The sequence below is a fragment of the Schistocerca gregaria genome, chromosome 4 (assembly GCF_023897955.1).
Source record: "Schistocerca gregaria isolate iqSchGreg1 chromosome 4, iqSchGreg1.2, whole genome shotgun sequence".
Taxonomy (NCBI): domain Eukaryota; kingdom Metazoa; phylum Arthropoda; class Insecta; order Orthoptera; family Acrididae; genus Schistocerca; species Schistocerca gregaria.
In genome coordinates, this window is record NC_064923.1 from 734,554,546 (window position 1) to 734,576,102 (window position 21,557).

General features: G+C 40.3%; 1 protein-coding gene across 2 annotated transcripts in view; it reads left to right on the forward strand.

Moving 5' to 3' along the window:
* The first annotated feature begins 2,430 nt into the window (after nucleotides 1-2,430).
* The window catches only part of LOC126266847 (motile sperm domain-containing protein 2-like), a 92,217-nt gene continuing 73,090 nt past the window's right edge, over nucleotides 2,431-21,557 (forward strand). The window contains exon 1 of one of the 2 annotated variants that reach the window (XM_049971448.1): nucleotides 2,431-3,725. In XM_049971448.1, coding sequence (XP_049827405.1) covers nucleotides 3,644-3,725 — 82 coding nt within the window. In that variant the 5' untranslated portion in view covers nucleotides 2,431-3,643. The remainder of the gene's footprint in view (nucleotides 3,726-21,557) is intronic. The other variant, XM_049971447.1, reaches the window with a different exon arrangement.

Below are 21,557 nucleotides of genomic sequence, written 5' to 3' on the forward strand. Positions count from 1 at the left end.
TATAAACACTCCAACACCTGTTCTGGAAGTGTAGTTCCAGCTGCCAGATTTCCACTTCCACAATCTATTTTGGCTCCCATGTAAACGGAAAATCGTTTGGCTTGTCAGCTTACGTTTTGCTTTAAAAATTTTTATCTAATTTGGACAGAGTGACTTTTTGTGCAATGAAGGAGGAGCAGAAATATTAAACTGAGCACGAAGCTGTCTACGTCTAATATTCAACTGAACAGAAATAACCATTCTGATTATTATAATAGAATCTGGAAGAGCTGATCCAGACGCCATACTAGATCGATCTAGCAAAACCGCTTCAGGCCTTGTCATGTAAACATTACAACGGAAAACAGTCTCTGAAAATAGGTTTTAGTCTTCCAGAGGTTGTGTCTCATGTAAACGTAGTGAATGAAAATGTACAATCCCATATAGTGTGAAAGGGTCTCAAAGAGAGAAATAAAATATAACTAGGCAATGGCAGCTTTACTGGTTCATGAATGACCGAGTGTTAAAAGATAGGAAAAATGTATTCACAGCTGTGAATATTCACATATCACATTACCTCACATTTATATCTTTATTCAGTTTATTGTTGACGTATGAAAATTTGTGCTGGGCTGGAACTCGAACCCAAATTCTCTGGTTTACACGAGCATGTGCCTTTCACATGTCACCAATAATTTATGTCGCTGAAGTCTAACCGCATTTGCAATTGAGAATACTTTTCCTCTATTTCATACAACTATTTACTGTAGCAATGTCTGTCCATCAAACATGCTTGCATGTCCACTCCAGGCAGGCAGAGATCACCGTAAAACACAGACCCTACAAAATAGTGTAAACGACAATAAAATTTGAAAATTCAGTTTTGGATGTATCCATGACCATACTATGAATAAAGCTGTTCAATTTGTTGATGAATCAGTGAAGAATCTCTAGGGTGTCTCTCAAGGAATGATGTATCATTTGCAGACACTTAATACAGCAAATGACACGTTCCACATCATTACCTGACACGTTCCACATCATTACGAAGTGTCGTATTCATGATCTATGGAACAAGTATTAATCTAATCTAAGTCTCTAATCTGTGCATAAGAAGATACTAACCAACAAAGGCAAGAGATGAAGGTCACCTCTTGTCAATTTCCCAACAGGAACTGCTGCTGTCTGTGGATGCAGGTACTATCTGAACCAGTTTCCGAACGATCATTGTGAAGGAACAAGCAATGGATATTTGAAGTTAAGTTTCTTGCAAAAGGCCATTCCTCTCAGTGACACATTAAACAGCACATCTTGAATTGGCTAAATAACACAAGAAATGGACAGTAGCTGATTGGAGGAGTGTAGTGTGGTTCAACGAGTCACGACTTTGCCTATTTTCAAATGACACAGGGTACTGAGTACAATCACAGCCAGTCAGTTGTTTTTCGTACCATGACTTGGTTCCATTCATTCAGCTATCGTGAATACGAAGCAGGATAGCTATTTTAAATTTTAGGCGACCAATTCTTGTCCTTTCTACTACCTTCTCATTATGAGTTTGCTGGGGACACTGCCACCTGCCCACATGGCAACAGCTGTGTTCGCGCGCTGCGCGCATTCGTTCACAAGTTGACAAAGACTCAAACGCCCTATCGTACTTCTACTGACCCGCTAAATCACCCTACCTTAATCCGTTGGAAAATGTTCTACACTATTTGGAATAGCTAGTAAAATGTAGCAACCAACATCCAGGGAAGTCGGACACATCTAATCGTCAGTGACTGACTTCAGCTTAGAGCTGAAAAAACTTATGGGTTTTCTTCCTCAGCGATTATCAAGGCCAAATGCCCAGATCAGCTTGATGTCTTCTATTGGTGACTAAATTTTTTGACCAGTGTCCTTAGTAAGAAGTTCCAGTGCCAAAAAAAAAAGAAACAACTGTAATCAGTAAAATTTGATAGAATCATTTGAAGAATGTCTTGTGAAGTAATTGCTGTCAGGTTCTGTAGAGTCCATACCAGTGCCATATCTAACGATAATTTTTCATAGATCTTTCGGCGTTTGGACCCGAGTAGAATACCAACCACCACAAGATGGGCAGCAGGTGTGATTGGCACATCCATTGCGCTATAAAGTTGACTTGTACTTGTTTTTGGGTTTAAAACACACTGTGCGACTAGACGTACCGAAATATGGAGCAAAATGGTCTTCATTATGATAATTAGTATCAATTTCTAAACACGAAACATAAAGCTCTGTTTGAATTTCTAATTAGTTTAAATTTTTGATTTTTTTTTTTTGAATTTGTGATATGTATACTCTTACTAAATAAAAAAATCCATACGGAACATGTGATTGGAATGCAGAGGTTTTGTTTTGTTGGCAGTTGGAAAGGGTAGTTTTATCTTGGCCACGACGTATATACAAATACAAAGATTAAGCCGCGTTTCCACATACAAAGAGTATCCTGTTGGGCCAACACAAAAGTAAATTTGATTGTGCTTTAAAGGAAGCATGATAGGACCAGAACTGCTTCTGAGATGTATTAATAACTTGTTGGATTATTTCATTTCTACCTTTATACTTTTTCCAGACTACAGAAAGCATTTTTTTATGTATGCCTTATCATGTGCATGTCTTGTACAACGATTTAGAGAGAGATATAAACAAATAAATCTATGATTAACGTTATCCGAGAACACGCTACGGATAATAGGCAGAAATGAGAAAGATTTTTGGTAGATGTAGCTAACTGTGAACTCAGTGACATTTTTCGAAAGCCTTTTGTGCTAACAGATGACTTCAGAATGAACGAGTTACAATTGGAGACAGTCTTTCGTGACATTGCCCGAAAGGAGCGATGCGTACCAAATACTTACGGACGTTCATGAGAATTACAAATTGTGTACGAAGAAGATTGCTCACGTATCACTTTAACTGCAATATTGCAATAATGTTGTTGTATGATGGATCTACGTCATGTTATCACTTCATTTCTTATAGAAATGTATACAGAAGTAAACAATCTGAAAATTATTAACGTAATAGAAGGAAACGGTTTTTAAATGAATAATCCACGGATGTCCTACACTCGACTTATTTCTCGTTTCGGGAATGCACGCAGAACTAATAATTTACAGTGACTTGCACATTTACACATAAAAGCTGGATAAAAATTATTAGACTTGTAAATAAAAAAAAAGTGCTTCTTTCCATACGTATCAGTTTTATAAGTGGCTTACAGTATTCTTCGAAGACCTGTATGAAGCATGGTGTGGTGTTGTTCACTATTATAACTAACAGTTACAAAACATTCGAAGAGCTACGACCCCAAAAAATTCATTTAATTTACCTGGAAGAGATTGTCGGGAAGTATGCCTACTGTACTTATCTTTGGATTCGGCGCCGTAGTTATGCCGGAACAAATGTCACTTCAAATGTCTCCTGTGTATGTGGGGCGGCATGGCTTTTGTTGTAGTTAGAACTTCCCTGGCCTGACTTGTCGTGTGATCGTAGTTTGTTGGAACGAATTTGAAGTGGACGCGTCAGTACTTGCTGTGAGTGATATCAGTCAAAGGTCAAGTGCATGAAGAAACGTAAGTGTCTCGGAGCTTGTGAGCTGTGTGACAGTCGTATACATTGTTGTTGCTAAAATTATTACAGCATGGTTCAAATAGATCAGCAGATAGCTAGTCTGCGAGCGAGGTTCCTACAGAAGCTAGAGAGCGAAGGAGCACCTGATCCAGGTAATAACCAGTGTGAATAGTGAAAGATTCTTGTAAGCGCCAATGCTTACTTATCTTTAGTCTTTAATACTCACTTCGTTTTAGAGTTTTAAATAGATTGAAATTTTATCGCAAGCCTCACACTTTGGTATGACCCTGGCAACTCAAGTCTTTAATTGTATTGTTCCTGTCATCATTCATCTTGCGCTGCCTTTAACACAGAAAACTAATTTTCCGCAAAGTTCGAAAAAAATAAAAGTATTGATAGTTCTGTAATTGCTGAAGTTTGTCACAGAAGTTACATATCACAGTTAAGCCCGTAAATAAATTGCTGGAAGAGTGACAGACGGGAAAACACTATATAGTGCCCCCCAGTCCTGTTTATAAATTATCTGATTCCAAGCGAGGCTTTAGGCTCTACGGTTGTACGAACTGTTATTGCATGTTTATTTGATTAGTCATATGAAAAGTGAATAATTTACTTTATTAATATGAGGTTTCAGTGCAGAGTTAAGACATTGTCTTAAACTAGCCTCTATCAGACTGCATTCACGCCTAGCAGGCCCACTTGTGCCCTTATCTTATTGTGGACTGGACCTCATTACACGAGTTAGCATTCTCTGAGGGAAAATATAAAATCTTACGAAATATGACTAAAGACGATCTTCCTGAATCATGGCTGTTTCAACCTATCACTACAGAATTCAGAATATAATGAGAACCAATTGTTCAGCTACGATGTGTCTTCAATCTCATCAATTATGGAGATTCCATTGACATGTAACAAGTCAAAGTTCACATTAACGGAAAGAAGACCCTATAAGAAACTAATTTAATAAGTTAGCGTAACAAATAATTTCTAATGAAGATAACAGATTATACTTCCTTCCTACACTATTTTCATTTGGCCCTACAGCATTTCGTGTGATTAACAAGAGGCTTCTGCTCTTCCAGTTGTAATTAGTAGCTGTTGATTATTTTCTTGGTGCAGATTGCATTAATAATTAATTTTCTACTCTGTGAACAGCCTTTACTGCCTCTGTATCTTATGTTACTTTGTTTTATTTTTCAGTTCTCTGTATTTGTAAAATTCCTTCAGATCATTTGCGATGTGAATGCAAAGTGACTTGGTCCATGTCATTATGCTTTCATTTACTTACAAAATGATCCAAGAGACATGAAACTAATTAACTACAAGGTGAATCCTTAGACTTTTTCTGTCCTCATCCTTCCTAAGAATTCTTATGCTACATAATTCTTAATGATGCCATGTCCATGCAGAATTTGCCTCATCATCACCCTTTTTTTTTTTATTACCACCAGTAACTGCTTGCCTTCTCTCACTATGTGGTAGCATTTCATTTCTCACCTTGCTAACCCATTTCCTCTCTTCCATTTTTTGCCTAGCTTCATCTAAAGATGGCTTTTGCCTACCATATATGCTCAGGGTCAGACTTCCTGCAAAATAATGGAAACTTTGCATTTCTCGTAGATATTCCCATTCATTCAGTGCTTCACATCCTATGTCGTATTTGCTTTCAAGGTTTTTTTCCATTCAACATTATTTTTGTCCCCCTGTTTGCATAATTTTTGTTTTTCTAACATTGTGTGTTTCATAAGGATTTAAGATAGACTATGGTTTCTGTAACTTCTTGAGTTATTTTGTTGCATACCGAGAAAATAAGGTGACATCAGCACATCACAGATACCACATTCTGCTCTATTGTTTTTGACCCTTCATCCTTAGCTCAGCACATTATCATATGCATCAGTTATAAACTGACAAGAGTGGGATATAGGCAGCAGACTTGTTATGGGATCTCATCTTTCCAACCCGTCCATTAGAAATTAGAACATTCTCTCATTTCCTATTATTAAGACTACTTCGGTTCTATAAAACATGTTGTTGTTGTTGTTTTTGTTGTTGTTGTTGTTGCTGCAGTCTTCAGTCCTGAGACTGGTTTGATGCAGCTCTCCATGCTACTCTATCCTGTTCAAGCTTCATCATTTCCCAGTACCTACTGCAACCTACATCCTTCTGAATCTGCTTAGTGTATTCATCTCTTGGTCTCCCTCTACGATTTCTGCCCTCCAATACCAAATTGGTGATCCCTTGATGCTTCAGAACATGTCCTACCAACCGATCCCTTCTTCTGGTCAAGTTGTGCCACAATCTTCTCTTCTCCCCAATCCTATTCAGTACTTCCTCATTAGTTATGTGATCTACCCATCTAATCTTCAGCATTCTTCTGTAGCACCACATTTCGAAAGCTTCTATTCTCTTCTTGTCCAAACTATTTATCGTCCATGTTTCACTTCCATACATGGCTACACTCCATACAAATGTTTTCAGAAATGACTTCCTGACACTTAAATCTATACTCGATGTTAACAAATTTCTCTACTTCAGAAACTCTTTCCTTGCCATTGCCAGTCTACATTTTATATCCTCTCTACTTCGACCATCATCAGTTATTTTGCTCCCCAAATAGCAAAACTCCTTTACTACTGTAAGTGTCCCATTTCCTAATCTAATTCCCTCAGCATCACCCAACTTAATTCGACTACATTCCATTATCCTCGTTTTGCTTTTGTTGATGTTCATCTTATATCCTCCTTTCAAGACACTCTCCATTCCATTCAACTGCTCTTCCAAATCCTTTGCTGTCTCTGACAGAATTACAATGTCATCGGCGAACCTCAAAGTTTTTATTTCTTCTCCATGGATTTTAATACCTACTCCAAATTTTTCTTTTGTTTCCTTTACTGCTTGCTCAATATACAGATTGAATAACATCGGGGAGAGGCTACAACCTTGTCTCACTCCCTTCCCAACCACTGCTTCCCTTTCATGTCCCTGGACTCTTATAACTGACATCTGGTTTCTGTACAAATTGTAAATAGCCTTTCGCTCCCTGTATTTTACCCCTGCCACCTTTAGAGTTTGAAAGAGAGTATTCCAGTCAACATTGTCAAAAGCTTTCTCTAAGTCTACAAATGCTAGAAACGTAGGTTTGCCTTTCCTTAATCTTTCTTCTAAGATCAGTCGTAGGGTCAGTATTGCCTCACGTGTTCCAGTGTTTCTACGGAATCCAAACTGATCTTCCCTGAGGTCGGCTTCTACTAGTTTTTCCATTCGTCTGTAAAGAACTCGTGTTAGTATTTTGCAGCTGTGGCTTATTAAACTGATTGTTCTGTAATTTTCACATCTGTCAACACGTGCTTTCTTTGGGATTGGAATTATTATATTCTTCTTGAAGTCTGAGGGTATTTCGCCTGATTCATACATCTTGCTCACCAGATGGTAGAGTTTTATCAGGACTGGCTCTCCCAAGACCGTCAGTCGTTCTAATGGAATGTTGTCTACTCCGGGGCCTTGTTTCGACTCAGGTCTTTCAGTGCTCTGTCAAACTCTTCACGCAGAATCATATCTCCCATTTCATCTTCATCTACATCCTCTTCCATTTCCATAATATTGTCCTGAAGTACATCGCCCTTGTATAGACCCTCTATATACTCCTTCCACCTTTCTGCTTTCCCCTCTTTGCTTAGAACTGGGCTGCCATCTGAGCTCTTGATATTCATACACGTGGTTCTCTTCTCTCCAAAGGTCTCTTTAATTTTCCTGTAGGCAGTATCTATCTTACCCCTAGTGAGATAAGCCTCTGCATCCTTACATTTGTCATCTAGCCATCCCTGCTTAGGCATTTTGCACTTCCTGTCGATCTCATTTTTGAGACGCTTGTATTCCTTTTTGCCTGCTTCATTTACTGCATTTTTATATTTTCTCCGTTCATCAATTAAATTCAATATTTCTTCTGTTACCCAAGGATTTCTACTAGCCCTTGTCTTTTTACCTACTTGATCCTCTGCTGCCTTCACTACTTCATCCCTCAGAGCTACCCATTCTTCTTCTACTATATTTCTTTCCCCCATTCCTGTCAATTGTTCCCTTGTGCTCTCCCTGAAACTCTGTACAACCTCTGGTTTAATCAGCTTATCCAGGTCCCATCTCCTTAAATTCCCACCTTTTTGCAGTTTCTTCAGTTTTAATCTACAGGTCATAACCAATAGATTGTGGTCAGAGTCCACATCTGCCCCTGGAAATGTCTTACAATTTAAAACCTGGTCCCTAAATCTGTCTTACCATTATATAATCTATATGATACCTTTTAGTATCTCCAGGGTTCTTCCATGTCTACAATCTTCTGTCATGATTCTTAAACCAAGTATTAGCTATGATTAAGTTGTGCTCTGTGCAAAATTCTACCAGGTGGCATCCTCTTTCATTTCTTAGCCCCAATCCATATTCACCTACTATGTTTCCTTCTCTTCCTTTTCCTACACTCGAACTCCAGTCACCCATGACTATTAAATTTTCGCCTCCCTTCACTATCTGAATAATTTCTTTTATTTCATCATACATTTCTTCAATTTCTTCGTCATCTGCAAAGCTAGTTGGCATATAAACTTGTACTACTGTAGTAGGTGTGGGCTTCATATCTATCTTGGCCACAATAATGCGTTCACTATGCTGTTTGTAGTAGCTTACCCGCATTCTTATTTTCCTATTCATTATTAAACCTACTCCTGCATTACCCCTATTTGATTTTGTGTTTATAACCCTGTGTTCACCTGACCAGAAGTCTTGTTCCTCCTGCCACCGAACTTCACTAATTCCCGCTACATCTAACTTTAACCTATCCATTTCCCTTTTTAAATTTTCTAACCTACCAGGCCTACATAATGTCTTTCCCACCCAAAAAGTATCACCATTTATAGGTAGATGTTCTTATTCTCGTCAGAATTTTTTTGTTTAAATTATATTGCATCACCTTTGCTGCACATGAAAAAAACTAATTGTTGTTTCATTATTATCTCATTTCATAGATGCTGTATGATTGGAATAGTTACTGTTTGCACGAAGTCTTAGGTCTGTTCACTTGTGACCTGTTTTATTGCATGCTATTTTTACTTGTTGCAGTACTTTTTTGTGTAACTATTTCCCCATGTGTAAAATCAGAACTAGTGGTCTTATTTTTCTTTGCTCTTTTTGCAGTCATTGCCTTAAGTACTATGACAACAAGTGTGTCACTGACCTGCAACAAATTGGAAATCTCTTCAGACAGGAGCATGCAAACATGTGAAAAGTCTAATAATAAATGATAAGAGAGATAGTCCAAACAACTATTATAAAGTGAATTCTTGCCTCCTCGCAATCTCTACGAAACAATCCCAGATTAAATCATTCACATACAATAATAGCTCTTGGGAATTGATGGTATTTCAGATTCCATTACAAAGGAATCAATTATAGATAGATATCTAGATAGATAGATAGATAGATAGATAGATAGATAGATAGGAGTTGTATTATTTTCCAGCCTGCTCAAGGATAACATTAGTTGTCTGTCTACATAAGAAAGGAGACAGGTCGTGTGTCACATCAAGATTTCTTTTGGTCCAACACTTTTGAAAAAAGAACATTGCATGTATCAATAAATTTATAAACATTTCACCTGTAACAGAACACTGTAAACTTTCAGCATGGCTTCACAGAAAATTCATCTAAACAGAAAGCTGTTGAAAATATCATTTCTACAATCCTCAGTGCATTGAAATGAAATCATCAGTTGATGCCTTACTGGTTGATCTGAACAAGGCAGTTACCTCTGTGAGTCGTTGGATTCTAATAGATAAACCGAGGTGCTGTAGCATAAGAGATTCAGAAATCTCTTCTCAAATTGATCTTGGAAAATAGGCAGCATCTGTTCCACTGTAGTGATATAAGCTCTGGATTTGTAGAAGCCTCAAGGTTCCATGCTAGGACCTTTGTTTATAATTTATATTAATGACCTACCTAAAATCATTGTGTGTAAATGTGTTCTGTATGCTGATGGTTCCACTTTTATTGCAGCTGGATATGACATAGAGGACCAAAAGCAACAAAGCAAAGCCAGGCTAAGAATCTCTGGTATCTTGTTTAAAGACCATGAATTATGGTAATGGTAGATCAGTAAAACACTGAAAATGTAATTTTTAGTTGCACTAAATTGACATGTCATATATCTATTACATAAATGTAGATCATGTGTGAGGGAAAACATGATGCTTATCTCGTATAATACATTCTTCCATAACCACATATAACACTGAATCATGAACACCAGCTTACAGAGAAAACATCAAGGAAATTCCAAGCAACCATAAATAAAGCAAGAGATCAGCCAAATGACTAGCTTGATGGCAGTAAGTTAATAATAAATATATCCAAAACAACTTTTCTGAACTTCTCTTTAAAGGGAGAAGCCTCCAACATCTGTCATTATGAATTCCAATGGATGTACAGCCTAAATGGAAGCAAAATTTTTAGACATAGGGCTTCACCAAGGTCTTAAATGGCAGACACACATAACAGAAACAAATGTGACATTGAAGAAAATATGCTACAGCCTACATTTATTTGCACACAAAGCAAATTTCCACACTGTTATATTTGTATACCATGCCCAGCACCACAGTGCTCTACAGTTGTTATATTCTGGGGTAGCACAATTGTCAGCTCAGTTATCTTGGTGACCTAATAAAGATATAACGAGTAATGCACCAGCATGACAGATTCCTGGAGACCCAAGTTCCTAAGGTCCTTAATCCTCCCACTCCCAAACATTATTTTCTAGAGTCTTAAATCCTCCCAATCCCCTGCATTCTTATTCTAGAAACATGTAAACATGTGAGGGAGACCTTAATAGGTAAATAAAAACTTAAATATACATTAACACAGTAGCAGGCTGGAAGACTAGCTTCCTGTATAGTCAGTAAGTGCTTTAGCCTTTAAAACCTACAATCCAAATAGTGCTACACAAATGTACAATGGCTTGCAACATAAAATAAGTTATTTCCTCATTTTTACTGTTTTATAAATCCTCAAGGTCATTCTTCGTAGATCACTACTACAATTGAGCTGCAGAATGTGAAGTGCAGCAGACTTGAAGCAAGAATATGTAAAAACTTCTACGGCTCCTAAAGCAAGATCTAATAAAATTAATTTATTGCACTGTGACAGTGTATTTTGGTGTTCATCTACATGATTACTCTGCTATTCACAACAAAGTGCCTGGCAGAGGGTTCAATGAACCACCTTCAAGCTTTCTCTCTACCGTTCCACTCTTGACTGACACGCAGGAAAAACAAGCACTTAAATTTTTCCGTGCGGGCCCTCATTACTCTTATTTTATCGAGATGATCATTTCTCCCTATGTAGGTGGGTACCAACAGAATGTTTTTGCAAACAGAGGAGAAAACTTGTGATTTAAATTGCATGATAAGATCCCGTCGCAACAAAAAAGCCTTTGTTTTAATGATTGCCACTCCAATTCGCATGTCATGTCTGTGGCACTATCTCCCCTATTTCACTAGAATATAAAATGAGCCGCCCTTCTTTGTACTTTTTCAGTGTCATCCATCAGTCCCACCTGATGCAGATCCCACACTGCACAGCAATACTCCAGAATAGGGCGGACAACTGTGGTTTAAACAATCTCTTTAGTAGACCTGTGGCAACTTCTAAGTGTTACGTGTAACTTCTCTCTCTCTCTCTCTCTCTCTCTCATCTCTATGGGTAGGACGTAATTTGAGATGAGATTGCCTTCTGGTAGTGGCAGTTGGAGGTTTTATTCCTGGGAAGCAAGGAAAAGGCAGAAGAATATACTCGATGCTGGATGACATCAGTAGATCACAGGAGGATGACAAATAATGAGGAAAGTAGAGGACAGAGAAGCATGGAGGGCTATGAAATCTATACCTGCCGTAAGGCAGGTAACCAAATGACTATGATTATTATTATTTTATTATTATTATACTGTAATCAAGACCCCTCACCTCGGAAATCCACAGATAGGAGGTCAGACACCAGCCAGTGGCAGAAAGAGGCCTGGTCTGTGCGTCCCAGGGCTGTCTGCTCTGTGTCTGCTGCTACATCCACAGCATGAATACTGACTGCCAAAATTGCAAAACAGAAGCAGGAGGGGAGAAGACTACTCTGGTGACACCAGATGTGCCAAATCTCCCCCACATCTTCAGATTCTGAACTATTGCTCATTGATGGGATTTCACCCCCTCCAGTGGCAGATCTGTCTTCCTGGCCCTTCACGTGTACCAAGGACACCTCCAATGTGATGATTCAGTGTAACTGCAGTGGGTATTACTATCACCTACCAGAACAACAACAACTGAATCTATCTTGTTCTGCAGTCTGTATCACTCTCAAAGAGAGACCCTTCACCAGTCACCATTCCCTGATGCTTCAAGGTTACAGTGCTTTCTGGGCTGTAGTGGTTCCAAGATAGTATCTAGAGGGATATGTACATTGGTTTGCAGTGAGTGCATTCGCCTCCAAACCAAGCTATCTGATTAAAGGTAGTTAGAAGGAATGCTGGGAGCACTATGTCTCCTTACTGGGAACATATATCCCTTCATCCCAGGTGTGGGCCAAAGTCCATAGTCTTCTGGGCTTCCAGGGATCAATAACTGTTACAGGTCTCTTCCTATAGGGAAGTCTTCATACTTACTTGTCGGTTCTTGGTGTACCGCTAGCGACCCACTTTGTCAGTGTTGATGTCCTCTTCTTGCATTACTAACTTCCGAACACAAATGACAAGTTCAAGGCATCTCCAAATCCTTCTCCCCCTGCCGTGCTGAATTATGTAATGGACCTTTCACTGCTTTGGAACTATTTAGGGCTCTGGCCTCATCACATGAGGTGGCCTCACCTGATTAAATTCCTAATCAGATGTTACTCAAAGGCTCCATCTACACAGGGTCTTCAGCTGTGTTTGGGTGAAAAGTGTCTTTCCATTGCAATGGCAAGATATTATCGTTGACCCAATCCTGAAGCAATAGAAAAACCTAACATCCGTCAATAGCTAATGACTGGTTAGCCTCATTAGTGTGCTGTGTAAACTGTCTGAAATGATGGTTGCTCACTGATTATGCTGGTTTTTTTTTTTTTTTTATTTTTTTTATATATATTAAACTGACTTGGATGCCCCATATTTGTGAACTGACAAGCTGCATGCGGAAGCTTTACACCCTCTGCTTCCTTGCCCACACCTCTTGGGATGTGGATTTCACTGATCACCCCATATTTACAGAGCTCTGATCTTATCTCAATTGGTCTTTGGTTGCATGGTCACATGTCAGTGGCACCTTCAGATTTGCAGTTGTTGGACGTAGTCCATCTTTGTGGAGTAACACTGTCCAGACCAGTCCTATAGATACTGTCTCCATGCTTAAATGGGAATCTTCCCTCTTCAGTTCAGATTGTACCAACTCTTGATTTCTTATGCAATCTTCGCACTACAATTTCCTTTTCATCTGACTCCAGGCCCCGGCACGTGTACCAGTTGGAATACACCTTAAGGCCCTCTGCCTAACATAACATGCCTGCCAGAATAAGATCCCTGTGTTTTCCCCATATCCCCACTCTCCTCACTCCCAGGCCATGGATTATGTCTGATCTACTTCAGGGCTGTAAAGTTTAATACTTCCCCCAGACTTTTGACAACTGTTCCTCTCAGTTCTTCAGAAGTATCAGTGTGCTCCTGTCATTTACACTGATGGCTCTAAAAGCATGGGTAGGATGGGATGTGCTTCTACATCTCCCGCAGATCAGTAACAATGTTTGTTACCAGGAACATTCTGTGTTTTTATGGTGGAGCTGATAGCCATTAACACAGCCCTTCTCCTTATTAAACTGATCTCACCCAACTGCATTTTAATTGTTGTGATTCAGTGAGCAGTCTCCAGGCCATTGATCAATGTTACTCTTGTCATCCTGTGATATTTGCTATTAAAGAGCACCTCTTGGACCTTAGTTGTACTGCCTGCTCGGTAGTCTTTCTCTGTGCCAAATCATACATATTCCAGGGAATAAACTGACAGACTGTTTCATTAGAGAAGTGATTACTTTTCAAACATTTGCTTTGACTATCTCAGTTGCAGATTTGCAGGTGCAAATAAGATCTTTTCTTACTTGGAGATGTAACATCTGATGGGCTGCTGCCCGCTTTAATAAACTGAAACCACTGAAAACAAAATGTCAAGAGCTACCCCTGCATTTTGGCTGCCAAACCTAATTCCTGATGGAATGTCCCTTCTTTCTGCCTGTTCATGCTAAGTGTAGTATCCTGGGTTCTTTGCTTCTAACATTGGGAGAGGTCATGTTCTGTTGAATTGACACTGTTTTCCCCATGAAAATTATTTTTATTCTCAGGTATATTTTACTCTATCTTTGTGGTGTGGTAAGGTTGATTGAGGTGTCTTCTGTTGCAGGCTGGGTCTGGGTGCTCTCAACCTACCTCCTTTGCCAGCTGCCCTTCTCATCTCTCTTGTGCTCTGTTTTAATTGCAATAAGATGCCAGTTTCCATTTTAGGGGAGCACTTCATTGAATAGTGGGTGCGAAACACCTCTCTAACACTTTGACTATAATGGGTCTCTGGTGGGGTGGCTGTGGGAGGCACAACTTCTGTCACATGCAGAGCCTGGAGGAACTCTCAGCTGTCCCCACCGACCTACTGTCTTCTTTCTCCTTTTATTATTTTTGGTGCAGCTGATGCCCATTAAATTTTTGGCCTTCTCACTTTTCCTGTTGTGAAGCTGCCGATTGGAAGCAAATGATTACTGTGAAACTGTCTACACCTTTAATTGGGTTGGCTTGGAGTCGAATGTGGGTGGATTTCTCTTGCCGCATGTGAGCCCTGAGACACCCTCTTACCTGCTTAGACCTACATACCAGCCTGATCCGTATACTTTTACTTTGCCGTAAGTTATTTCTCAGCTCTGGCATCGATATTACTTGCAAAGCTTCAATTTTGCCACTCCTACATACTTTAATAATAATCTGGTTGCATTTCTGGCAAACATCACCAACTTCATATGAACTATCTCCAGGCTGAGGGAATGATGACCTTCCAGTTCAGTATATTAACCTCCAACCAACTACAGTTCAGCTTTGGTTACAATTTTTACCTTGTTCACTTCCTTCTGGTATCAAATTTATAATTGCTAGGTGCCTTCTTTCCACCAGTTCCTTCTTTTGGTCTAGTTGTACGATAACTTTTTTCCCAATTTGGGTCAGTATGTGTTCATTAGTTTTTTGATCTAATCATCTAATCCTAACCATTCTGCTGTAGTAGCACATTTCAAAAGCTTATGTTCTCTTCTTTTATGAACTACTTATTGTTCATTTTTCACTTCTATATAAGGCTACACTCTGTGCAGTTACCTTAAGAAAAGACTGTTATTTCAAGATAACAGATTAAGGTTTTAGTATCTATAATTTATTGTTCCACATAACATTTTACAGTATGTCATACATACATACATACATACATACATAAAGACTTAAAAGTATACACACATGTTGTGAGAGAAGGGGGTGGGATGGATAGTTGGCCATTGCATTGTTGAAGGAATCATCCTGCTGTTGGATCTCTCAGGTTTTCTTGGCATGATTAGTAGTGTGCTTCTTGGTGTTCTGTCATGTTGGATCCATTTTAAGAACAGTGCATAAAATGGAAACAAGAACTCTGCAGAACAACTGGAAGCACAAAAATATATAAGGAAACTTGAATTGGAATGTACAGAGCCTGAGAGCTGAGTCCCATGTCCTAATAAATGCATTACCTCTGTTGATTGTACCTTTCATATAGTACTTTTAAGTTTGCACATGCTTGTAAAATTTTTTATAACGTAAAAAATAAATGTACTATTCATTTGTAATCCCTTGGTTCTTGTACATGTTGCATACTAACGATCCCAACAATGCATCACACTTGTTAAACATGTATGGGAATTGGATGTACATCCCAGGTCCTTCTCAGTCAAGGCCCCCCCCCCCCCCCCCGCCACTTCTTTTCTGCGTCCACCCCCTTCTCCTCTTCCTCCCCCATCCTCTGTTCATCTCTTACTCCTACTCGCCCCTTTTTCTCTGTCGTACTCCCAGTCCCCCCCCCCCCCCCCCATCTTTCTCTGTTGTACTCCCAGTCCCCCCCCAATCTTTCTCTGTCGTGCTCCCAGTCCCCCCCCCCCCCCCCAATCTTTCTCTGTCGTACTCCCAGTCCCCCCCTCTCTTTCTCTGTCGTACTCCCAGTCCCCCCCAATCTTTCTGTCGTACTCCCAGTCCCCCCCAATCTTTCTGTCGTACTCCCAGTCCCCCCCAATCTTTCTGTCGTACTCCCAGTCCCCCCCAATCTTTCTGTCGTACTCCCAGTCCCCCCCAATCTTTCTCTGTCGTACTCCCAGTCCCCCCCCCCCCCCCCAATCTTTCTCTGTCGTACTCCCAGTCCCCCCCCCCCCCAATCTTTCTCTGTCGTACTCCCAGTCCCCCCCCCCCCCCAATCTTTCTCTGTCGTACTCCCAGTCCCCCCCCCCCCAATCTTTCTCTGTCGTACTCCCAGTCCTCCCCCCAATCTTTCTCTGTCGTACTCCCAGTCCCCCCCCAATCTTTCTCTGTCGTACTCCCAGTCCCCCCCCAATCTTTGTCGTACTCCCAGTCCCCCCCCAATCTTTCTCTGTCGTACTCCCAGTCCCCCCCCAATCTTTCTCTGTCGTACTCCCAGTCCCCCCCCCCCAATCTTTCTCTGTCGTACTCCCAGTCCCCCCCCCCAATCTTTCTCTGTCGTACTCCCAGTCCCCCCCCCCCCAATCTTTCTCTGTCGTACTCCCAGTCCCCCCCCCCCAATCTTTCTCTGTCGTACTCCCAGTCCCCCCCCCCCCCCAATCTTTCTCTGTCGTACTCCCAGTCCCCCCCCCCCAATCTTTCTCTGTCGTACTCCCAGTCCCCCCCCAATCTTTCTCTGTCGTACTCCCACTCTCCCCCCTCTCTTTCTGTCGTACTCCCACTCTCCCCCCTCTCTTTCTGTCGTACTCCCACTCTCCCCCCTCTCTTTCTGTCGTACTCCCACTCTCCCCCCTCTCTTTCTGTCGTACTCCCACTCTCCCCCCTCTCTTTCTGTCGTACTCCCACTCTCCCCCCTCTCTTTCTGTCGTACTCCCACTCTCCCCCCTCTCTTTCTGTCGTACTCCCACTCTCCCCCCTCTCTTTCTGTCGTACTCCCACTCTCCCCCCTCTCTTTCTGTCGTACTCCCACTCTCCCCCCTCTCTTTCTCTGTCGTACTCCCACTCTCCCCCCTCTCTTTCTCTGTCGTACTCCCACTCTCCCCCCTCTCTTTCTCTGTCGTACTCCCACTCTCCCCCCTCTCTTTCTCTGTCGTACTCCCACTCTCCCCCCTCTCTTTCTCTGTCGTACTCCCACTCTCCCCCCTCTCTTTCTCTGTCGTACTCCCACTCTCCCCCCTCTCTTTCTCTGTCGTACTCCCACTCTTTCCCCCCTCTCTTTCTGTCGTACTCCCACTCTTTCCCCCCTCTCTTTCTGTCGTACTCCCACTCTTTCCCCCCTCTCTTTCTGTCGTACTCCCACTCTTTCCCCCCTCTCTTTCTCTGTCGTACTCCCACTCTCCCCCTCTCTTTCTCTGTCGTACTCCCACTCTCCCCCCTCTCTTTCTCTGTCGTACTCCCACTCTCCCCCCTCTCTTTCTGTCGTACTCCCACTCTCCCCCCTCTCTTTCTCTGTCGTACTCCCACTCTTTCCCCCCCTCTCTTTCTCTGTCGTACTCCCACTCTTTCCCCCCCTCTCTTTCTCTGTCGTACTCCCACTCTTTCCCCCCCTCTCTTTCTCTGTCGTACTCCCACTCTTTCCCCCCCTCTCTTTCTCTGTCGTACTCCCACTCCACACACACCTCTCTCTCTCTCTCTCTCTCTGACCTACTCGCACTCCACACACACCTCTCTCTCTCTCTCTGACCTACTCGCACTCCACCCCCCCCCCTCTCTCTCTCTCTCTCTCTCTCTCTCTCTCTCTCTCTCTCTCTGACCTACTCGCACTCCACACACCTCTCTCTCTCTCTCTCTCTCTCGCTCTCTCTCTCTCTCTCTCTCTCTCTCTCTCTCTGACCTACTCGCACTCTTCCCACCCCCCCCCCCCACCCCCCCCGCCCCAGCTCTCTCTGACCTACGCGCACTCTTCGCTCGCCATCCCCTGGAGATGATCTCAAATATTGGCACAGGATATATTGGCAATATTATATTTATTTTAATGAACTGACACAAAAGCTTACATTACGGATTGAAACCAGGTAAACTATGTTTACAAGCACGTACAGGTTTTGTCTTAATCCTTGATCCTATGGATCCTCACATTTAAAACAAAGTATCTCTGAATGTCGTTTACAGACAAAAGAAAAGCATCTTTTGCAATTTTCTGAATGTTTTATATCCACTGAATGTTCGCATAGGGAACACTGTCGACGTTTTGCTCCTGTATGCACTTCTGTTGGTGGAGGAGGAGGACCAGGAAGAGAAGCTTTGCTGTACTGCCTTTTTTTGTGTACTAGATTTGTTCTCAGTTCCAGAAGAAATTCTCTTCTTTTGTAGTTGTTTTTTTTTTTTTATTCTAGTCAGGATTTAAGTCCAGCCAAATTATGAAAGCATTTAGGCCACTAATATCCAAAACATTATTAAAAATAGTTCTGTCTTCTTGGCATACATTTTGTGGTGTAGGTCCTGTCTAACTTGTCCATTGTGTCTACACCTGATTTAGTTGCATTATAGGCTAGGATTATAATAGGCTTTGCTTTGCCGTTACGTATTACCTCTCTGAAATCCATAGTACTCAGCAATGTCACTATCTTACCCTTTTTGGGCAATAGGAGACTATTGTAGCTGATTCCTGCACTGCAAAGAGACATAAAGCTGCAGTTCTTCCCCGTGTTTTGATAAATTCTGCTGGTAGTTCACAATGACTTTCTCTTAGTGTGCCTAGCGAAGTCATTTGTTTTCGTTCTAGTTCCTTTGCCAACTCCAAACTTGTAAACTAATAATCTGTTGTGATATTTCTACCACTCACAGATTAATGTTCTGTCAATTCTAACACTACACTTTTTCCCTGATTTATTTCTGTAGGCTAGCCAGCCTTTGCCCTTTCCTGTGTACATGTATAGGTCTCTGAAATAGTAATTAGTGCTGTCACATGCAGCCCATATCTTTTGTACCATACTTCCCAGATTTTGAGGCGATCTACTGGCAGAATGGACAACTACCCCTAAAAGTTACAAATTGTTCATCAACTGTAATAGTCTCGTGTGGTTCATATGCATCATGTAATGTGCTTACCCACTGTTCAGGTAAATCTCTAATAGGAGCCAACTTATCAGGGCTATGATTCTCTCGCCAGTGCTGAGAATCATCAAACTAGATACAGTGTGATATTTATCTAAAGCGGTTCCTACCCATAGGACAATTGAAAATAGGTCGACCATGTTCTTCATTCCATAAATTCACTATGCCCTTATTGTGACCTTTGTACACTCCCACAAGAATAAGCAGCCCAAGAAACCATTCAAATTTGTCTCTATCAAGATCTGTCAATTTGTTAGCGAAATTAATGTTACCTTCTTTGTTGGTCCACTGCAAAATAATCTGGAAAATGCTAGGCTTCATAAATAATTCAAATTCTGCCTGCACAGCATTCACACTCCTTACAGTATACCTAGTGGGACCTGGAGCCATCTTCAGTATGTTTCATGCTGGCTGTCTCCCGTGTAATCTAACATGATTTTTTCCCCATGTTTCATTTCCATATCTCAACCTAAAAAATGGGATTACATGTTTTACATATGTACTTACATGTTGTTGTTGTTGTTGTTGTTTCTTTCCTTTCTCAGACGTTATGTCTGGTTAAAAATGTAAAGTGACGCTTACCTTGATCAAGTGTGACTTCCTTTTATCTGTACGGTATATGTTACACTGCATTTAAGGAACTTTCGGGTCATTCAACATGTATCAATAATTACAGATTTCTGTAGTTGTATATATACGTTTGGATGTAGCTGTATTGTGTTGATGTACTGGTGGATATTGCTTGGTATGACCCCTGTAGTTGATTGTATAATTGGTATGTCAACTTTATCCTGATGCCACATGCCCTTGACTTCCTCAGCCAGTTGGATGTATTTTTCTATTTTTGCTCCTGTTACTTCTGTATATTTGTTGTATTGGGTGTGGATATTTCGATTAGTTGTTAATTTCTTCTTTTTATTGGTGAGTATGATGTCAGGTTTGTTATGTGGTGTTGTTTTATCTGTTATAATGGTTCTGTTCCAGTACAATTTATATTAATCATTCTCCAGTACATTTTGTGGTGCATACTTGCATGTGGGAACGTGTTGTTTTATTAGTTTATGTTGTATGGCAAGTTGTTGATGTATTATTTTTGCTACATTGTTGTGTCTTCTGGTGTATTCTGTATTTGCTAGTATTGTACATCCACTTGTGATGTGATCTATTGTTTCTATTTGTTGTTTGCAAAGTCTGCATTTATCTGTTGTGGTATTGGGATCTTTAATAATATGCCTGCTGTAATATCTGGTGTTTATTGTTTGATCCTGTATTGCAATCATTAATCCTTCCGTCTCACTGTATATATTGCCTTTTCTTAGCCATGTGTTGGATGTGTCATGATCGATGTGTGGCTGTGTTAGATGATACGGGTGCTTGCCATGTAGTGTTTTCTTTTTCCAATTTACTTTCTTCGTATCTGTTGATGTTATATGATCAAAGGGTTGTAGAAGTGGTTATGAAATTGCAATGGTGTAACCGATGTATTTATATGAGTGATTGCTTTGTGTATTTTGCTAGTTCTGCTCGTTCTAAAAAGAATTTTCTTAAATTCGCTACCTGTCCATAATGTAGGTTTTTTATGTCGATAAATCTCCTACTTCCTTCCTTTCTGCTTAATGTGAATCTTTCTGTTGCTAAATGTATGTGATGTATTCTATGTTTGTGGCATTGTGTTCGTGTAAGTGTATTGAGTGCTTCTAGGTCTGTGTTACTCCATTTCACTACTCCAAATGAGTAGGTCAATATTGGTATAGCATAAGTATTTATAGCTTTTGTTTTGTTTCTTGCCGTCAATTCTGTTTTCAGTATTTTTGTTAGTCTTTGTCTATATTTTTCTTTTAGTTCTTCTTTAATATTTGTATTATCTATTCCTATTTTTTGTCTATATCCTAAATATTTATATACATCTGTTTTTTCCATCGGTTCTATGCAGTCGCTGTGGTTATCCAATATGTAATCTTCTTGTTTAGTGTATTTTCCCTGGTCTATGCTATTTTTCTTAAATTTGTCTGTTCCGAAAGCCATATTTATATCATTGCTGAATACTTCTGTTATCTTTAGTAATTGGTTGAGTTGTTGATTTTTTGCTGCCAGTAGTTTTACATCATCCATGTATAGCAAATATGTGATTATGTGTGGGTATGTTCCAGTAATATTGTATCCATAATTTGTGTTATTTAGTATATCGGATAGAAAGGACTTAATGAGTCTCCTTGGTATATTCCACGCTTAATCTGTATTGGCTGTGATGTGATATTATTTAAATTTGTTTGGATATTAAGTGTGGTTTTCCAATTTTTCATTACTATGTTTAGGAACTGCATCAATTTAGGATCAACTTTGTATATTTCCAATATATGTAGTAACCATGAGTGGGATACATTATCAAAAGCTTTTTGGTAATCAATGTATGCATAGTGTAGCGACCTTTGTGTAGTTTTATCTATGTCACCTCTGTATCTATTATGAGTTGCTCTTTACATCCTTGTGCTTCTTTGTTGCAGCCTTTTTCTTCTTCATTTGTAATTTTGTTCTGTGTTGCATGTGTCATTAATTTATGTGTAATGACTGAAGTTAATATTTTGTTTATTGTTGGTAGGCATGTTATGGGGCG